Source organism: Populus nigra, chromosome 7, assembly GCF_951802175.1.
Source record: "Populus nigra chromosome 7, ddPopNigr1.1, whole genome shotgun sequence".
NCBI lineage: Eukaryota > Viridiplantae > Streptophyta > Magnoliopsida > Malpighiales > Salicaceae > Populus > Populus nigra.
This window is the reverse complement of record NC_084858.1, coordinates 3,819,909-3,841,523: the sequence shown is the minus strand read 5'-3', so window position 1 is coordinate 3,841,523 and position 21,615 is coordinate 3,819,909. Positions and strand designations below refer to the sequence as shown.

Genomic DNA, 21,615 nt, shown 5'->3' with positions numbered 1-21,615 from the left:
TAAAATCTTGTAAAAGCGATGCTGGAAGTGGTCTCTGTTCATTTTCTTTTATTAACTCTTTCAGTGCAAGTTTTTTTTTTTTTAAAAAAAGAGAGTTATTAATTTTTTCACACCCTTGGACTAAATCCTTGAGGACCTTGACATTCAAGCAACAAAATAAATCATATACCAATTATTAAAAAAATATATATAATATAATATTTGATAATGATACACGGTTATGATATGGGGGTAGGTGTGAGATTTGACCGAACCACCTCCTCCATAGCACACCACAACACCATCCTCTGAAGACTTCTCTACTCTCAGCCATATAAAAAACCCCCTCACCCCCTCCTTTTTCTCTCAGCTTGACGTTCCCTTCTATAGAGAACACCAAGCTTAAACCTCCCTAGCCCCGGCACAAAATATATAAATTAATAGATATATAAACAATCCCCTTAATTTCTCTCTAATCTCCATTTCCAGTTCGTTTTTTCAAGAATTAGAAATTAACTATGCAGTCGCTATCTCCTCCATCTCCAATCAAGTCCCTGATCCGGCCACGGCCTCGGGTCATCCGAGGGAGTCCCAACAAACTCGTCCTCCAATGCATCTACCGTTCCGACTCGGTATCTTTCCCGAACGGCGTCGGTTCGAACAGGGCAGATTGGCAAAGTTCCTGTTCTATACTAGCAAGCAAAGTGGTAGCTCAACAACAGCCAACCGATAAATCTAGTAGAAGTGGCGATGTTGACGGTGGAGCAGATCACGTGGCTGCAGTTAACGGCCACAAGACATCTATGGACTTAAACCTTGTCCCGATAGAAAAAACCGCGAGCTCGAACAACAACAGCAGCATCAAGCCTCATCAGCCTCAAAAACCGTTAACGATAACTGACTTATGTCCCGCCCCTATGCATGGGTCCCATCTCCGAGTCGCGTACCAAGGAGTTCCAGGCGCGTACTCTGAAGCTGCTGCAGGAAAAGCTTACCCCAACTGTGAAGCGATTCCTTGTGACCAGTTTGAGGTTGCTTTTCAAGCTGTCGAGCTTTGGATAGCCGATCGTGCTGTTTTACCTGTCGAAAACTCACTCGGTGGATCTATTCACCGGAATTATGACCTCCTCCTCCGTCACCGACTCCATATAGTAGGTGAGGTTCAGTTACCGGTCCACCACTGCCTCCTTGCCCTCCCTGGAGTCCGAAAGGAGTATATTAACCGCGTCATTTCGCACCCACAAGCTCTTGCTCAATGCGAATTAACGCTGACCAAACTCGGTCTCCAGGCTGCGCGTGAGGCCGTGGATGATACAGCAGGTGCTGCTGAGTATATTGCTGCCAACAACCTCCGTGACACGGCGGCGATTGCTAGTGCACGCGCTGCGGAGCTTTATGGGATGCAGGTGCTTGCTGATGGGATCCAAGACGATTCAAGTAATGTCACACGCTTTGTTATGTTGGCGCGTGAGCCGATTATACCGAGAACGGACAGGCCGTTTAAGACAAGCATCGTGTTCGCTCATGATAAAGGGACGAGTGTGCTGTTCAAGGTGCTTTCAGCTTTTGCGTTTAGAAACATCAGTTTGACGAAGATTGAATCAAGGCCGCATAGGAACCGTCCGATTAGGTTAGTTGATGATGGGAATGTGGGGACAGCAAAGCATTTTGAGTACATGTTTTATATTGATTTTGAAGCATCCATGGCTGAGGTTAGAGCACAGAATGCATTGGCTGAGGTTCAAGAATTCACATCATTCTTGAGGGTGTTAGGGAGCTATCCCATGGACATGACACCTTGGTGTCCATCAAGAGGAGAGGATGATGATGATGATGAGAAAAACCCATTTTAATTATCAAGAAAAGGTGTAATTATTTGCACAAAAATGGGTTTTAATTTATTTTTCTTTTTTCTTATCTGTTGGGAATTTTTAATTCTACAATGAACAAAGAAGTTGTTGATAATGACAATGACAATGATGATATGATAATGATGTTGTTGTTGTTGCAGTAACCATTGGGGTAAATACTTTAATTGCAGTAGTTCTGTTTTGTGATTTGCAAGTATACGAGCACTGATTGACACTCAAAAATCTTTGTCTGGCATCTCTCAGAGCCCATAAAAGAAACAATTTTAGCAAAAATTATTTTTCCAATCTTGTAAAGGCAGTGTTTGCAATCGTTGCAGCTTTGTATTTTTGATATAAACACGTTAAAATAAAAAAAAATCAAAAATTTTGAAAAACACTTTCTTACTTTAGTGGCTGGAATGTTGTTTAGAGGCACTGATGTTTCAATCAGGGAATGGTCATTTCTACCATAATTTGGGTTAAAACTCAAGTTCTGGTGAAATATCTCTTCGTTTACTGCAAATGGGGTTGTTGGGATCAATCAGGGTTGGTTGAGTTTCCAAAAAGATGAGCGAAGAGAAGGTCATGCTCAGGACATGCAACAGTAAGATTCCATTTCTGTCAAGAAATTCATAAATTCGCCGTCCGGAATGAAGATTCCCTCCTTTCACGACATGCAACGAAAAATTTCCAAATTGATGCCTCGCCTGGCAACTTCTACCTTGCTAGTTGCTACTAGGTGTTTTTTCCATGGCAAAACTATATATATATATAATGTTGTGATTTTCTCTGAATTCCATCTTTAACAGTAATTTTTAAAATATTTGATTGGTTTAATTTAAATATTTATACCTTCAAAACAATTATTATGGCTGAAAACTTGTTGGTCTAATATTAGAACAAAGGTTTCCTCTCTATTTTCTGGCTCTCTTCTCCGGTTTTCTTTTTTATATATACTTATTCTAGGAAGCAAAACGAGTTTTTAAGAGCTTGCCGTCAGAATATTATAGATTGTACTAAAAAAAACCCATTAGGTAGTGTTTGATTGTGCACCTGGACCATATTTTTAAAACATTAAATCTTTTTTATTTAAAGTTATTTTTTTAATGTTTTTAAATTATTTTATATATTAAAAATAAAAATAAAAAATATTATTTAATATATTTACAAACGAAATTTTTTTTAAAAAAAACAACATACACAGCAATGTTAGATAACCTACTGTGCGGAGGTTACGCCATGTAGTGAAAAGACAGTGTTAACCTTTGAGAGCGACATGGCATGCCCTGCCAAAATGTTGGTGGGTGGTCGATCCCTGGCAGTGGGAATGTGACGCTCCCCATCTCATGTGGCTGCCACAGACTTCAGATTTCAACTGGTAATCTGACGGCCCATATTTCAAATTGATGTTTTGTTTCTTTTTAATGCCTTTTTTGTAATAATAATAATAATAATAATAATAATAATAAAAAACCCTAGCATTTAACTCATGCGTGACTCTTTAAAAAATAATACCATTGCTAAACTAATCTCAGACATGAAAAGGGCATTACCATTCTTACCATTTACCACACAGCTACACAAGGGCAGACACCAATGAGGGAGAAGGATGGGGTGTCCTTTACATGTCCAGCTATGTCGTTTTGGATTCTGGAAAACTGACACAGTTAGATTAAATACATGTGGGACGACGAGCCCAGAAGCTTGGGTGTGGAGAGCCAAGAATAATTGAAAATGGGTGCCCCAGCAGCGCCCCAGCCAATAAGATTTGGGGACATGCCAAATTCGTATCTTCAGCTTTTAATATCCACCAATAGACAAGGGAGACAGTTCAATGTATCTTCAGCTTAGTCTACCAGAGAAATGAGCAGGTAGGTAGTTCATAGCAGATTTAAATCTCAGAGTGCCAGGCAGCCCGAATACACTTAATTAAAAGGAATATATTTTATTCTGTTTTATTTGCCATCGAGATATGCATTTCTTCGACACGTGGATTGCTTTTATTTAATAAAAATAAAATATTGTATCTACAATCCAAATTCGTCAACCAAAATGGTCTGTAAAAGAGTTGCATAGAATGGAACCGCACCATATTAACATGGTGTATATACTTTGTTTTGTGTTAATTAGGCATGATTTTGGATTAAACACTAAGAAAAACAAAAAACAGGGAATAACATATATTATTATAATATATAGTGTACGTTTGTCTAGGGCTATACGTACGTTATGGGTATAATCATGGAGTGAATAACATATGAACAGCAATATCAACTCGTATTTGTTTGAGGTGGGGAAGAGAGAGTGTTTGAATTCATTGAAAAAAGAGCATAATGGGAATTTGCACGCAGACGTGCAGCGATCCTTCTTGACTAAATTCTATGGTTTTATTAATTACTTTCCTCTTCCCCACCAACCAAGAGGAGTTTCGATCTCTCTCAAGCCTTGATTGTTAGCAAGTCACGCCATGGAAACGTATAGCTTCCTTTTCTGTTTCTTGCTTTTACACCAACCAAACAAATATTGAAAATAAGGGTAGATCATATTTAATGATATATATTATTTTCCTAGCGTTAGATTTCAAAGAGCTCATGATATTTTCTTGCCAAGTGTTTTTCCTCCCACGAACATATAGCTAGGTGGAGTAGAAATATATATATATATATCTCAAATTAATTACTTCTTCAATTCCAGCAGAAATAATGAAGCCAAATGGCTTGAATATTGGCTATTAATTTGCATCAAATATTGAGGTGTGGTTTCTATATGTATAATTAAATAGAGTGGTGTTTTCCAGAATTAATGCCCTAAAAAGAAGAAAGAATGTCACGCTCAAACCCATGTTGACATCCAAAATCATCACCTGTTTTTTTCTTTTTATATAAAAATTAAAAGGAAATGATCAAATAACTTTAAGGATAAATATTTGATTTATGGATGATCCTAGTTTTTTGTTTTTTTTTTGTTACATCTTAAAAAAATACATCATTATATACAATAATGATTGACATTATAAATTTCTTAGTAATATTACATAATTATATTAATCATGCGTAATTATATTAATCATGTATCAGGGTATATATAATTAGTTAAGATTCACATAAATTAGTTTAGATATTCATATCAATAAAAATATAAATGAATTATGATACATGATGGAATTATATACTCTACAACAATTTATATAATAATGCATTTTTTTCATTAAACACTGGTGGGAAAATGAGATTAAGCAATAATTAAAAGTGATGAAAATAATTAGAGAGGGTTTGGTAAGGGAAAGAGAGTGCGTGACGAGGGAGGGAGGAGTGTTAGTGTACACGTGTGAGTTTGTGTGGTGGTAGGTGAGGATGTGCTAGCTATTGCTGCTAGTGGTGGAAAGCTACTCCTCTACCCTTTCCTTTCACTTGTTTTTTTAAGTGACGCGTCCCTCACCTCTCGCTGATGCTGTCGGTTTTTCCTCCCCTCATCTCTCTCTCTCTCGTTTTATTTAAAAAAACAATTAATTTTTAATGAAAACAATTTAATCATATATAAAAAATAAATTTTTATAAAAACATTTTTGTACGGCAAAAAACAATCTTTAATTTCTCTTTTCAATTCCTGTTTCTTCTCGTTAATTCAAATGGATTTTCCACACGCATCTTCAAACGCGTTGCTTAGTCCATGTGGCCAGTTCCTTTTTTATTTTATTTTCTTTTTAAACTGAAATCTTTATTTATAGGAAAAATTCAATGTATTAAATATTGTAGTATATAGTCTCACATGGAATGGAGAAAATAACCTCTCATAGCTATGGTTGTAACATTTCAATATTTTTCTTATTTATTTTCTTAATTCTTGGTAAACAAAGTAGTTTACTCGTCATCATAATCATGAGAGTTTTTAACTAATGATAGACATAAAGGTTGGTTTGATGACTAAAATGATATACATTTTTCGTAATCATCAAGATTTAAATATATCAAATATGAGATAAAAAGTTTTATAAAAATCTTAGTTGCAGATTAAATATTATTTTTTTTACTATAGTTTAGAGATACACTTCATCTTGTTAAATTAACATTTGACTTGAAAAATATCTCTGATATTGAAACAAATAATAATAATTATAATAATTTGCTAAATAAAATCCATGCATCACTTATTGTTTGTTTGTGAATTTAACAGCTAGCAGTCTAGAATTGTTGGAAGCATGGATGATCGATGATTTTGTTGTTAATTTTATAAAAAATCAATTTAACTTAATAATTTAAGTTTTTATATAAGATTTCAAGATATGATTTATATTAATTTTTAACGTACTTTCTCAAATAAAAACTTGATGGGTTTGAAACTTGCGCAAGTTTATATTACCTTGTGTTTAATTTTTATCAAATAAATAAGAATGCTCTGATACTATGTTAAGAAATTATCTCAACCCAATAACTTAAATTGTTAGATAAAATTTCAAGATATAATTTATATTATTTTCTATTATAAATTTTTCAACATATTAATTGTATTAAATTCACGATCCTTCTCTTTTTAATTCGTGTCAACTAACTTTCTCAAGCAACGATGGCAGATTATTGGTGTAGGGGTTGCAATATCTGTCAAATTGAAAATGATAAATTAATTACGGGATAAATCAATCATGGTGACACTTGAAATTTTTTTAAAAAAAAACAATTTCATATAAGGCAAGATAAATTTTTGTATGATTAAGGATAAAGGGATTTGAGACTATATATATTAAGACAAAACAAGAAACTTATATGCATAATTCATCTAAAAAATAGAATTTATACACAGTTTCTTTATCTATAAAGCCATACACTAACAAATTTATAGATATCATATGTGCATAGCAGCTAACGTAGGGGATCCGTCGGTCACCGAACATTATTTTGCCAGAATATGACATGCCCATAAATATCAATTAATTAGGACTCAGATTTTGGCACGAAATTAACTCCATTGACCTAATGAATTTATTTAAAGCTGGTTTATTTTTGTGCTTTAAAAATATTTTTAAAAAAATTGATTTTTTTTATTTTTCTGTGTGTTTTCATATTTTTTTAATATACCCACGTAAAAAAAAAAAATTAAAAAATATTATTTTAATTTATTTTCAAGTAAAAAACTACTTTAAAAAACAATCACTACCATAATCCTGAATATCCAATTACTCCACCAAACCTTTCATGCAAATTCCATTATAGAAAATTAGTAATGTATGACTGTCATCTTTTGATTCTTTCTGCTAGTTAAATGTCTATTTGAGATAACAATGTTTGGATTTTAAATTACACCTGAGGGTGTAACTTATGCTTTTAGATAGATTTTAAAAGTATATTTTATTTTTAAAAAATATTAAATCAATTATTTTTTAGTGTTTTTCAATTATTTTAATGCACTAATATAAAAAAATAATGCATTTTTAAATGAAAAAACTTTTTAAAAACACTTTACTTTACAATTCCAAACACACATAATTTATATAATTTAGTAGTGTAGTCTTATGTGGGAATTCAAATATCAAAGTATTTTTAGATATAGAAATGGTTAGCATTAATTGTGATTATTTTTGGGTTTTCTTATCCATGTGAAACCTTACGTAATGTGGTGCCATAAAAGACATTCATAATATTGACGTTGAAAAAAGAGCAAGAAATAGATATTTCAATGGTTATTAAATCCGTTCAACTTAATTTATTAATCCAAGCTGAGTTTTGTCAAAATTTAATTTGATTTTTAAAAAAATCAAAACAAGTGAAAATTAAAAAGAGCAAGAATTTTTTTATTGGTATTTATCATGGAATACAGGGATAAAATTTTTTATTAGTAAATATCATTGTAATATATTCATAGAATTTTTTCATCAATATTTTTGTTTATATTTATTTATGAATTTTCTAGTAATGCTTTCGCTATTTCTATTACACTATCTATATTGTGATATATAATATGACTCCAGCTTAATTAATAAGCTCTCTAAGGTCATCTGTAAAGCAAAAATAATATGAAAAAGAGGCAGGATTTGTTGTTGCTAATTAATTTATGTGGAAATAGGAACGTGGATGATGCCCAACGAGAAGAAAGACAAGAGTAAAGATTCGAACTTAGCTAGCCACTTGATAAACACTATTCAAGGTCACTGTTGGTGTCTCGACCACAAAGCTTTCAACAATTTTTGATGATTGTTGTAGAGCTAAAAGCTCAGAGACCTTGAGACACTACACTAACTTTTTCTCCCCAAATTTTCTTTGGTTTTTCAGGACTGGCAGTTCTCTGGTCAAAACCAGGTTTAGCTCGAGACAATTTGGTATCGCCAGCCTCTCTTGACAATATTTATGTTGTTGTTTCTACCCTGTTATATTTTGTGTTTCATTTTTGTATTTTATTTTTAAAAGTATTTTAAGGCTTCATCGTACCATCATTTTATTTATCATATCATATCATTAGTGTCATGTCATGTGCTTAGCAAATTTTAATGACTTGAATAATCTCTATAATCTAGATATGATTCAGAAGTATCTAAATTTTCTTTGTATAACAATAGACATTCCCCTGCCACGAGTAAATTTATAACGAGAATGCCCACATGTATTTTCAAGGCAGTACAACATGAAGAACATCTAGATATGGTTTCATCATAGACTTAGCAATATAGAAATTTTCTTTCAGTTTGTTCTCTTTAGGTAAAATATTTCTCGTCCATTTAAAAATTTTATCATAACCGACCTCACTTAATTCATGACATGGCTTGATGTTGAACATCTTTCCATTATGTTCTTCATCTACTATTAGACATTGACTGACATGACCCCGATTCATTCTCATCACATCCATAACCATATTCTTATAAGGATTAATATTATCGTGTACATCTCCATGAATGTTGCTAAAACTAAAAATTGATCTAATTATCCTTTCCACCATGGTATCGTGAGCTAAAACTAAAAATTGATCTAATTATCCTTTCTACCATGGTATCGTGAGGAATATATGGTTCTCTATGTGTATATCAACACAAGTATTTCTCCATGAACCTTTTTTTATAGAAAATACATCGTTATAGTATCTGAATCGAGAAATTTTTTTATTTTTACACCTCTTGTATGGACATCTAATACCTCCTTCACTAATATTTCTTGAATTAGATAATGCATAGTTCATAAAACTCTGAACTCCATTATAATAATTCATCATCCGCGACCCTTGGAGTGAATCTGTATATATCTATGAACGATCATCCATTACTTATATCAAATATATATAAAATAATGATAACAACATGTATTAATTAACTAAGTTAACTAAATAATTTGTAAAAATATTGATTTAACTCAAATTTATTCAATCTGTTTTAATAGCACTCTTAATTTAGCATCAATTATCTACAAAAATTTAAATTTTTACACATTTATCAAAAATTTCAACTCGGCAATAAAATTAATAAAATATAGAACAAACTCGTTAAATAAGTCATTATTTATTTCATCACAAAATATCTAAATCAGAAATTTGACTTAAGTTTCATCAATTTTCAAACAAATATAATTTTACAAAATTTAAAACAAATCCTAGCATGTACAAATCATAAATCCATACAACAAATTTGTATGAGAAAAAGCTATAAAACATGTAAATACCCAAACAAAATATATATACTACAAAAAAAAATCAACATTTTAAAATCGAGTTCAAATAAAAAAGTTAGACTTGCTTATTTAAAATGGAGAATCCTTAATAAAATTTGAATCAAAACACGGATGCTGAAAAACTGAGCGTTATGGTGGTCCGATTTGTTGTGAATGGTTGGATTGTGTTGAAATTGAAAGGGAAGGGTTGTTTGTTGCGAGAAAAAAAGGGCATAAGAAAGAATGAAAAATAAGGGAGAGGGAGAGGATGATCAATCGTCATGTCATAAATTAAACATCACCAACGATATTACTGACATAATTATTTCGTCAATAACTCCACCAATCATTCTATAGGTAAAAATGTCATGTCACTATATGATTTGTCTTTTTGTATCCCACTGTAATACCATATATCATTCCTTTGGTACATACCGACATAATTTTTATATCAGTATTTACTAATGGATACAAGAATTGAACATTTTAATAGTAAGGCTCATCGCAATATACTGACGGAATTTTTCTTTTAATATTTATGTTTACATTTATCTATTTTGCGGTAGTGATCTCACCATTTGTATTACACTATCTATACTGCGATATATAACATGACTCGAGCTTAATTAATAACCTCTCTAAGGTCATTTGTAAAGCAAAAATAATATGAAAAGAGGCAGGAATATGTTGTTGCTAATTAATTTACGTGGAAATAGGAACATGGAAGATGCCCAACGAAGAAAGACAAGAGGAGAGATTCGGACTTAGCAAACATTATTTAAAGTCACTGTTGGTGTCATGACCACGAAGCTGTCACCAACTTCTGATGATTATTGTTGAGCTAAAGCTCAGGGACTTTGAAACAGTACACTGACTTTTTCTCTCCAAATTTTCTTTGTTTTTTCAGGACTGGCAGTTCTCTAGTCAAAACCAGGTTTCGCTCGAGACAATTTGGTATTGCCAGCCTCTTATGACAATATTTATGCTGCGGTTTCTACTTTGAGATATTTTGTGTTTCATTTTCGTATTTTACTTTTTCAAAATATTTTTTCCATGGAACAGTCCATTACGCTTAGCATGTGAGGCCCAATACTCTTCCATGGAATGGATTTTGAAAAATAAGACCAAAAACATAATATTTTCTTATATCTTATAGAAAATATTTAATAATAATCACAAATATTTTTTAAAAAATTTATCACAATACTAAATAAAACTATCTTTATTAAAAAAAAAACACACAACCCATTGTAATCGGATATGATTAATTCTTACCGAATCCGAACAGCATTGTGATCCCTAATCGAGAGACAATGCATAGTTTACACTTTCACTTATCTAAGGACTGACGGGCCTTTTGGGCCCGATTGCATGTCTCACGAAAACATGTGCAAATTACAATGGAAGCCCTGGAATGTCATCTCCTACAGGAAAACACAATTATTTAGTACATGGCTAATGGATTTTTTTTTACTTGAATTATTCAATTTTCTGGGTACCAAATGGAGTATTTAGGTAACATATAATTATTGTCTCGAGAGATAAATGAGACAGAAACATATTTTGTTGGCGAGATAGAATTAAAAAGAGAAAGATATAAACTCAAAATAAATATCTTTAAAATATTTTTTATATTTTTAAAACGAAAAATACAAGAGAGAGATATGTTCATCTGTCTTTGTTATTTTAAATAATTTTTTTCTAGGTACTAAAATATTTCTTGGTGTCCAATAGAAGACAGAGGAATGTTTTATATTGTTGTTTTGTAATAAAAGAGTTAGATTTTCCATGGAAGGTTCTAAATTAATCGGATATAGTTTTTCAGTCGGATATGTGATTTTTATGGTGCTCATTTTGATAAATCAATGGAAGCTATCGTCAACTTTTAGAAGAAAAAAAACAGAGATAGCTAAAATGGTAGTGTTAAGTGATTATGGGTCTTCTGACTTCGCAGCATGTTCAAGCCTAAGTACAAGTGGACAGTGGCCTGCAGAAAAATGGTAATTGTCAAGTTCTATTATTGTTATTTCATTACTGCACAAATGGCTCTTTTCTTCCCGGAAAATCTTAAGAGTAGTTATTACTCATAAGGAAAGGGGCCCACTGAAATGCATATTGAAGTTGATGCTTAGATCATATATTCCATTATTATTATTTTTTAAGCCGAGGTGTCCAGGCTATAGTTTACGCGCACCACAACTAATCCCTGGATTCACTGAACACCTTACAAGCCAGCCCAATAAACAGGTAAGACACCACGAGGATGACAAACATACACATTAAAGCTCGAACCCAGGTGACAGAAACAACGAAACCTTGCCTTTACTGTTGGGTTAGAAACCTCGGTGTTATATTCAACTATTACTTATTACTTAGATAGGTTGATTTTTAAAAGTATTTTTTAATTAAAATTTTTTATTTATTTATTTTTATATTAATACTTTAGATCGAAAACAAATCTAAAAATTAATTTAATATTTTCTTAAATAAAAATAATTTGAAAAACAAATCAAACTATAAAAACAAACACTCTCCCATATCAAATAACCTTAACGATCAACTTATTTTAATTTATATGGATGATAATTGATAAACAATGACTATGACAGCCACAAATTATATGTTGTGGACTAGCCATTTAATCTATGTTTCACCATTATTTTTTGTTTAAATACCGGATATGCAAGTTGTTTTAACATGTTTTTTTATATAAAAAATTTCAAAGTATAAATTGAAAACTCTATACAAGTATGATTAAGATATTTTATAATATAAAATAAGACATGCATTCGATTGTGTTTACTGAACTTATTTTTTAAATAAATAAAAGATAAATCCATACTTTAATAAAAATCATGACTTGAAAGATAAACACAAATGAAATTGACTGAATAAACTCACGTCATCAACAATATAATTTAAAAATGAATATTTTTTTAAAATCAATTTCATCTATATAAAAAAAAACATTACAAATAAATTAGAAAATACCTTGAAAAAAAAATAAAAACATAACAACTAAAAAAAATTAAAAAAAAAACATGCAAAAATCGTGGTCTAGGTCATGAGACCAGGATAAACCCATAGAAAAAACTAAAGATAATCACAAAACTAATATTTTTTTAAAAAAGCTAACACGAAACAAAACGATCATACGAAACTGAATGCCTATCAAATTAAATGTTAAAAGATGAAATCATGAAAAAAAATTACACAAAATGAGCATAAATAAATGAGGGTGAGAAAAAACATTAATTAGAGGGATAAAAAAATCTCAATTAAAAGGTTTAATTGAACTGAGAAATAGCTTTAATAAAAATAAAAAAATAAAAAAGAATGAGGATCAAACTGGAAAAAAAAACAACAGAGAATTTTATTAAAGGATGAGATTGAAAGAAAAAAAAAAGGACCAAAATGAAAAACCAAACATATGAGAAATTGTAACTGAATGACTAAAATTGAAAAGAATAAAAACTTTTATAAATAAAAAAAAAATGAAATAAAAAATTAATAGAACAAGGATTGAAATTGAAAAGTAAAAAACAAAGAACAATGATGTACATTACTTGTTAGAAAAAAGAGAAAATAAAATAAAAATCAAATGATCATCAACGATAATCTGACCATCGTAAGCTACCCATATTGCTTTAAATGGAAGAAAACAAGGCGACATATCCAGGGAGATAGAGGAAGGTGAGTTATGTTCGTCGGGTGGCATCCACGTGTTGGGACTTGTCGAGTGTGCTCTGGCAGTTTTAAACATTAAAAAATTCAAAAAAATAAAAATATCAAAATGCTGCCAACGACCCCGACAATTACACAAAATATCATAAGAAAGTACAAAAATACCTCTAAATGACAAGCTTATATTTTGTCTCTTCCAATATTAAAGATGCTATTGCATTGTACATACTCTCTTATCTAGTAACATAATAATTTATTTGACTTTGAGGGCAAATATGTATTTTTATTATTAAAAAATTTATGCAAAGTCAACAAAACCCTTAATCAATAATTTTATATTTTATTGATTTTGAAGGCAAAATAATAATTTTATTGTGACAAAAAAAAACATCAACACCTCCAATAAACTTAATTTTCTTGAATAAATGACCACAAAGACAATTTCGTTATAATAACCCCAAAAATATTTTACAGTGAATTGAGCCCACTCCCGTTTTGTTTCTAAGGTAATGAAGGCATTTTGTTTCTTTTCTTTTCTTTTTAAATTGAGCAACATCAATTTGATTTGATATTTGCAATTCAAAAGAATTTAAAATTTTGGAAAATATAATAATAATAATGTTGAGAGTGGGATTTGAACCCACGCCCTTTCGGACCAGAACCTTAATCTGGCGCCTTAGACCAACTCGGCCATCTCAACATTGTTGAAGACAAGATGTATTATGAGAATATATATATTTCTTACAGCTATGTCCTGCGTACTAGAGCTGCAAGGCATTTAACACGTTTAAAACTCGATTGTTGTCAGTGAAAGACTATATGAGTGTTACTGAGTTGGAGTGTCCTGATTCAACGATCCCACTTTAAATATTAAAATTACTGATTTGATTAGATATAAAATTACCGATGGCCGGCACTTTCAAGAAAATTTGGCATGTTCCAATGTAACCTCTGATTTGATTAGATATAAACTTTTGTCAAGCGCTTTTTAAAAATAATTATTTATTTTGTTTTTTTTTTTACTTTTAATTATTTTTTTATATATTTTCATATTGTTCTGATATTCTAATATTAAAAAAAATTTAAAAGTAAAAAAATATTATTTTTATATATTTAAAAAATAAAAAACAATAATATGTAACTATTTTTTAATCAAGTCTATCTTTATCAACCAACCAGTCCTCCAGCTAATCAATGCCTAATCCAATCCAGAGGAGCTTTAATTTGGCCTAATAAAGCACATACGAGGGGGACCCATTGTTCATACAAAAAGCTTTATACCAAATGTCCAAGGTCATGCCTAGCATGAGCACAAGAAAAATGGCAAAACTCCACCACTAACCATGAGTGACGATGACTGTATCAAGAATTAAACAACCAACAAGAGTTAAGTGGCATCGAAGGTACAAATTAGCACTAATTATGTTGGCTGATTAAGAGAAAGTTCAAGGCACCTCTTGTCGGATTTGACACCACAATTATCTTAATTATAATAGAATGGTAATGGCATGGTCAATGAAGATTAAAGCGTGTAAACAACGACCAGACAAGGACTCGAGGAATGCTTGGGCTTACTGGCGGCACATTCGATGATGGGACTAGCTAGGCCATCGAACTGTGGACTTGACGTATAATGCCTGATTTAATTCATTCAAATTACACTTCAACAGGAGCCTACAACAATTAACATATGAGATTTTTACCGTCAAATCTCGAAAGGGAATACGGGAATTCAGATACATGGAAGTGCCATGTTGAGGCTCGTATCATGAAAAATGTGCAATCAAGTCCTTGAATTGTAATTTTTATGCCAATCTATGCCTCCCATCCATTTTTTTTTTCCAAATTTCCCATGTGTCTTTATGCGTCCACAGGCAAAAGAAGGTGTTGTCATGTTACTTGGAGAAGCCGCAAGTGCACAGAAAGTAGAGCGAAAGAGAAAGATCCTTATAGACCATCACCATGGGAATGCTAAAAAAAAGGCTCGGAGATTTAGGTATACGTGTGTGCATAGTGCGGTGTAGGGTGTTTTATAAAAATAATTTTTAATTAAAAATATATTAAGATGATAATGTTTTATTTTTTTTTTATTTTTCATATCAGTATACTTAAAATATTTTAAAAATACAAAAAAGAATATCAATTTAAAACAAAAAAAACAAACCACTCCCGTCTAAAAGGGAAATGGCATGCACTGGAGTCAGGAACTTTCCCTACAGCATTGGGTGGTTCCGACAGAAGTATAAAGCAAAAGGAAATCTAACAGCAGAAAAAGAAAGCTTTTGCATGCTCTTTAATGAAAAAGCTCACCCCACTCAACCACCAAGTTTACCATATAATATATACATCTTGGCCATCTGCTTTGCCCTTGATCTCTACGATGTGTCTGTCCTCTTTTACCCATTTTCAAACAAGCTGCCGGCACTAACAATCCCGGACCCTGAAGATTAAGCTAGTAATAGAGGCAGATTCAGGGTTTGAATTTTGCTCTTGATATTCTAATAATCACCAGTCTCGTGAGCTCCGATATGGGTCATATCCCTTGATTACTATTATGCACAGCAACATCGTCTTGCTCGCGAGTCAAGTAGTCTGCTTTTGTCACCACAGGGATCATTTTCTTGGTTAAAGGAGATGATGCCTACAAGCACAGCATAACAGACAGGCAACAGAAGTGTCTTCGCCTTGTTCAGCTAGGGATGAGAAGGGTTTACAGAGCCCAATTACATTTACAGGCTGGCCCATGAAACCAACTCCTTGGACAGTAGAATCATCAATCAAAGCAGAATGGACCATTGCCCCGCTAAGATAATTTTCTTTTGGGTCAGGTAATCTAGAGAGGACAAATAAAAAAACTCCATAGAGTATAAACCACATCGTCAGTAGAATCTTGATGGCTTTTTACAGAGAGGTAGAGGAACTGCTTTATTGATTCTGTGCCTGAAGTTTATCGAGAGACCCTCAGACTGGCAAGTCAAGAAAGAGTTGTTTGAAAAATTACAAAACAAGAAAAAAAGAAAAAGAAAGGTGGGTGGGGGGGGCTATGTGCGGTGCAAAGAGCCAAAAATGGATGTATGAACAATCAATTTTATCTTTGCTGTTCCCGAAGGAATGTCACGTCCATATATTCCCCTTTTCTACAAGGGATCTGGTTGATTTATTGGAACCATAAAATGCCAATCAGCACATCTTTATTATTATTTTTTCTTGTTTGTTTTTTATATTTCAGAAATATTTTTTTTTGCTTCAAGTTATTTTTTATTTTTAAAATTATTTTAATATACTAATATTAAAAAAATATATTGTAATATATTTTTAAACTAAAAATATTTTAAAAAATAATCCTTCTCACAATACCATATATAACCAAAGATATGCATGCTGCATTCAAAAGCTGCCGACCCTAATACCAAACTATGCACCTAAAATATGTGGGCACAAGTTTATTGCCATGAAAAAAGAAAAGAAAAAAACCCAAGCATCCCTCTCTATTCCTACGAAATTTACAACGAAATGATAAGCTTGTATTTTACAGTATCATAGTTATAAAGTTTAGTTTGGCTCAGAGAGTCGATCAAACTTTTAATCTATATCAATTTGTTTTTTTTTTCTTTAAAAAAAGTCAATTTAAAAATGACCTATTTAGTGGTCAATCTAATCAAAACATAATTTGACTTAAAAATAAAATTAAAATAATGTCATGTTTAAAAAAGAGAAACTAACCCGTTTATCCTATAATATGTGTCTTATAATCGTGCCTTAAACGAGATCACAGGCTGGGGAGAGCTTGTCTAGCATATGAAATTAGAGACCTTCTCTCATGAGATTTTATCCCTAGAGATTTAATCGGTAGAATGCATTTGTTATATGCGATGAGGAAATTGTCGTAATTTCCTTTTTTGAGCACAAGGAAATATAATAACATCTTAGTGTAAGGAGAAATATTATCTAGCAATGTCTCATATAATGATAGAATGCCCTGTTTTTTGCCAACCGCATGATGATATTGCTAACGCAACCAATGATACAGGGGTGGCATTTATGCTCACTGCCTCCCAGGAAAAAAAAAAAAGACTTGCCCAAGTATTATCATTTATCTCTCAAAATCTTTTTTTTTTTTAAAAAAAAAAGAAGGAAAGCGCGGATCTAAATAAATTGAACATGCACATCATTGATGGTTAATTTAAATATACAAATAAAAAAACAAGGATATCACTATCCGATGCTAATGTCACATCGATATTCTACTACCACTGTAACATGAATATAGTCTAAAGGCTTCTCATGCTAAATCAAGATTTTCTATTCAGATTTGTCTGAAACTAGCAGACATGAACCTTCAATATTCCAGCTCAATTCACCAGAGAATCAGATGATTCAATAAACATAAGCCTTCACACAATCCAAGCCCAGCAAATTGCTTTCTTGCGGAATATTTTACTCCTAGAGCAACAAATGAAAGATTCAAATCTTCTAAAGATGGATTTTAAAATACTCTATTTACCTTGTTGATAAGGGATAACATCAAGTTTGGAAAACTCTAAAAATGTGGTGGCATTCCACCATACGTGATTATCAATGGATCACTGACAGAGGACTAAGCTGCCCTTGTAAAGGGAAAAAAAATGAGAGAAATTTCAGTATCTTGCACGCCTAGCAGCGATAGAGATGGAGTACATAGAAAATCTCAAAATTTAGTCCAACAATCTTATAAAGAAAAGGAGTTTGGTACAAATCCACAAGCGTCGATGGTAGTAGAAAAGGACTCTGCCACTGAAGCCATTGGTGGTGTTGCCACTATTGTAGTTGTTTAACATGCGGGGGCAATTCCAGCCATGGGTTCTAAAGAAATGCTTTTGCTTTTTTATGATATATTTATTCATAGTTTAAATATGAAGACCAAACATCTTAAACACAGCTACGTGTCACTGGCTTGTGTAAGGTAAAACAAGTGATGATGGGCAACAGCTGTGTTCATGTCTAAAGGTTGACTTGTTGACACTGTCAACCACTAGTGCATTTATTTTTGTAGTCTTTAGACCTTGCCCAGACCACTATGGCAGACAGTGACCAAAGCTTTTCTCTCTTTAATCCAAATAATGGTGTTAGCACACAGCTTGGAGTGCAGTTTACTGAGGGAGGGCGGTCCCACGATGTGAGGTCATGCAACGGCCTTTTTTGCGAACTCTTTTACAGCGTTCTGCTGCTGCATGTATATATATGCGCCTATCTTCTTCTTCCACCACCCCAACTCCCAGCCCCCATCTCTATAAGCTTAAACTCTCTGCCTGTGGGCACCAGAATCTAGAAGGCTAAAACCATGAAGCAAACCCTTCATTACAAAGCTCTTCTCCTCTTCCTTCTTGTCCTTGTTCATTCCTCAAAATTATCTGCGCGTTTTCTATTAAGCAAACAAGGTAATCTTCCTCCTCTACCTACTTTGTTGGAAATAGTCTGCTGTTTTCAGAAACTGAAGTTTTGCATGTTTTGCAGGGAAAGAGGATTTGAACCTGAAAGAAATCACCAGCGAAGGGACTTTTACGCAAACGGAGGACAGTGAATTGATAACGAATGTAAGCTCCAACCTTTTTCAGTATTGTCACGATTTCTTCATAAATGAACTACAGCTTATATAAGTTTTTTTCTTGTTTTTTTATATATTTTCAGCAGCTAATGGGGTTAGAGGTGTGTCGTGGTGGAGATGAGGAATGTTTCAAGAGAAGGATAATTGCAGAGGCTCACTTGGACTATATCTACACCCAGCATCACAAGCCCTGACACTTCAACTTCATAAATTGAATTAAGTGTCATGGTTTTCCATGTCCAACTTAGGTCTAAATCCCCTACATATTATATATATATATATATATATATATATATATATATATATATATATATATATACACGCTATAGTCTTCTCCTCAAAATGACAACAACATTAAGTCAGCTATGTCCAGTTCAACGCAAATCTCTCTTTGTAATGACGAGTCTACCTATGTTAGTCTATGTTTTCTTAGTACTGCTGTGGTAATGACCCCAAGTGTTCACCAGAGAAAGAGAGGAAAAAATTGCAATTTCAGTGAAGGAAAATGTAAACCACTAGTCTTTTTCTGAACAGAGATTTCTGTGTGTGCTTGATAATGTTACTATACAATTAAGTGCAATTAAAGCTTATTTCTATGAATTTCTCTATGTGAGGCGAGTCTACGATTTCTTAGTATTTCTAGACCATGGTCCACTAGTTTCACCGGAGAGATGGAGAGAGAGTGAAAAAGGACGGAGTGGGCATGCAATTTCAGTAAAGGTTAAAAGCCAGAATGCTGACCAAATTTGCTCCAGAGTCCAGACCTACGTATGAAAAGCACTGCCGAAGTATTGAAATCTTGTTAGGTGAATTTGGGCTTGGGCATTAAAGCAAATACAATAGACAGTTGGGAAGTTGTGCTCAGTGCATTCAGACACGGATTTCAACTGCATTCACGGTTCATGGCATCATCTTAAATACTTAATTAACTCCGCATCTTACATGCACTTATTATCAAGAGGAAATTATACAGTTTAACATCATGTGCTTAATGGGTACAGTTTTGATGCACATCCCTTCCCAAACCGATTTCGATAAAACAATAAACATGAAGCTTTCTTAACATTATTCCAGTATGCAAGCCCTAAGATTTACCTCTCTAAAGACCACATGTTTTCATATCCTGTTTCCCTTGGTAATGCTACTTTTGGTCGAGCTATGTTTATGATCTATCTCTTACATGATGACCTTGCTCTTTCAAATGCAATCCAAACTAGAAAAGGAAGATCATTTCATATCCATGTGACGTGTAGAAATAAAAACGAGAAACAAAAGGGTTTTGGAGGACTACATAACACAATTGTGATTCTAAGTTTTATTCCATTCAAGGTTGCTCCTGTCGGGTTTTAATCTGCCAAACACGTATTGGACCTATACGTACAGTTAAACTAGTCAAAGAAAGCGAGATTAGATGCTCGATTCCATATTAGCTGTACAATCCCACAATCCATATTCTATTTGTTCCAACTTCTTTGATTTAAACAAAGGACCACAACTTGGGAATGGTGAATTTAGAAATAGAGCATCTTTCCTTGCCATGCAGCCTGTTGTCATGCATTATCTACTTTATCCCTTTCATGTGAGAATTATTAATAGCAGTTAAAAGCATTGTGATAATAGTTTTCTACTTTAGTGATAGATGACAAATGACCCATTGTGCAAGGATTGGATGAAGGGTCCAGTTCCATGATGGTGCACCAACTTTAGTTTATGTTTTTCTAATTCCGCCGTTGATACTGAAAGAGTATGGGAAGAAAAGTTTGCAATTCCAATCTCTTACCTTGATATGAATCCGTTCGCCAGTGGCATGTCACACTCCTCCTTCCATTAAGTAAAGCTCTCAGGGACCATAAAGCTCGCTTTGTCCACTCTGTTACCCGATGTTGCCAATCCATGACTAGGTAATAACCCTACCACTCAACAACTTAAATTATCAATAACTCACAAATAGACCTCACCATTTGCAATTTCTCTTGGTAGCTCGGAAGTTTCTTCAGCCAAAATCCTTCTCTTTGGTGAGTACTATGCATAGCTTTTATCTTTCCGCTAACTCTGATATCAAAAGGGTTTGAGTGTGCCAAACAAGGCGACTAATGTAGATGCAAAGTGTTGAGGTAAAAGTAAATCGCCTCATTTTTTAACATCGAAATATGATTGATAAATGTGCCTAAATCCTAACATAACAGTTTTTAACTCAATTCATCGCCTGCTTGTTAACCAAAGTTTCTCCTTCAGCTAACTATTCACTAATTGTATTTTCCTTCCAAGAATTTAGAAGACAGTTCTTCTCAGAGATGGGATTCATCAGCTATGTTCGAAGCAAGATCTGCAATTTCAAATGTCTGCCAACCTCAATCATTTGTGAAGAGAACCAGACCAGTATGTGACTGATAGTGAAACAAATATGGAAGGGAAACATGTGTAAAATCATTATTATATGCAGAAACAAGAAAGGATAAAAACAAGCATATCAATGTTGAACAAATGATCACGAGAGTCACTGCCACTGCTTTTGAAATCCAATTGCTGATTCGTAGCAGTAAAATCATTATCACGCACTGGATCATTATCGATGATGAGAATTGTTGTAAATCATCAACTAATAAAAGCGCAGGCATCTTTCCTTCTTGTCTCAGAAAATTTAGATTCGTGTTAGCAGATTTCAAAATACACGAAAAAAACGATCATCACCCATAATCATGTAATTAATTCTTAAATCTAGGCAAGTTCAGCAAAAAAATTGCGGACACAGAGAGAGTATTTGAAGCTAAATTGAAAATTATTTTCAGTTCAAAATCAAGTCAAGGAGAAGAAATCACCTTGCCAAGCACGGCGGTCTCCAACGATCTCTTACGTTGGGAAATGCCGCGGGACTACGTTTCAGGGGGGG

General features: G+C 33.0%; 2 protein-coding genes, 1 long non-coding RNA gene and 1 other non-coding gene across 4 annotated transcripts; 2 read left to right on the top strand and 2 right to left on the bottom strand.

The window, feature by feature from the left end:
• Nucleotides 1-257: 257 nt before the first annotated feature.
• LOC133699280 (arogenate dehydratase 3-like) lies at nucleotides 258-1,993 on the top strand. The gene has a single exon (XM_062122482.1). The coding sequence runs from the start codon at nucleotides 498-500 to the stop codon at nucleotides 1,830-1,832; it is 1,335 nt and encodes a 444-aa protein (XP_061978466.1). The 5' UTR covers nucleotides 258-497; the 3' UTR covers nucleotides 1,833-1,993.
• Nucleotides 1,994-13,760: 11,767 nt separating this feature from the next.
• Nucleotides 13,761-13,841, bottom strand: TRNAL-AAG (transfer RNA leucine (anticodon AAG)). The gene has a single exon. It is a non-coding gene; the product is annotated as a tRNA-Leu (tRNA).
• Nucleotides 13,842-18,372: 4,531 nt separating this feature from the next.
• Nucleotides 18,373-19,325, top strand: LOC133698761 (putative phytosulfokines 6). The gene is made up of 4 exons (XM_062121805.1): nucleotides 18,373-18,558; nucleotides 18,635-18,714; nucleotides 18,809-19,008; nucleotides 19,045-19,325. Exons 1-3 carry the CDS (start codon nucleotides 18,462-18,464, stop codon nucleotides 18,917-18,919), a joined length of 288 nt encoding a protein of 95 aa, XP_061977789.1. The 5' UTR covers nucleotides 18,373-18,461; the 3' UTR covers nucleotides 18,920-19,008; nucleotides 19,045-19,325.
• A 957-nt stretch (nucleotides 19,326-20,282) lies between these two features.
• On the bottom strand, nucleotides 20,283-21,615 carry LOC133698762 (uncharacterized). Its single transcript, XR_009843188.1, has 2 exons — nucleotides 21,545-21,615; nucleotides 20,283-21,051 (listed from the first exon to the last, which is right to left on the bottom strand). It is a non-coding gene; the product is annotated as an uncharacterized LOC133698762 (long non-coding RNA).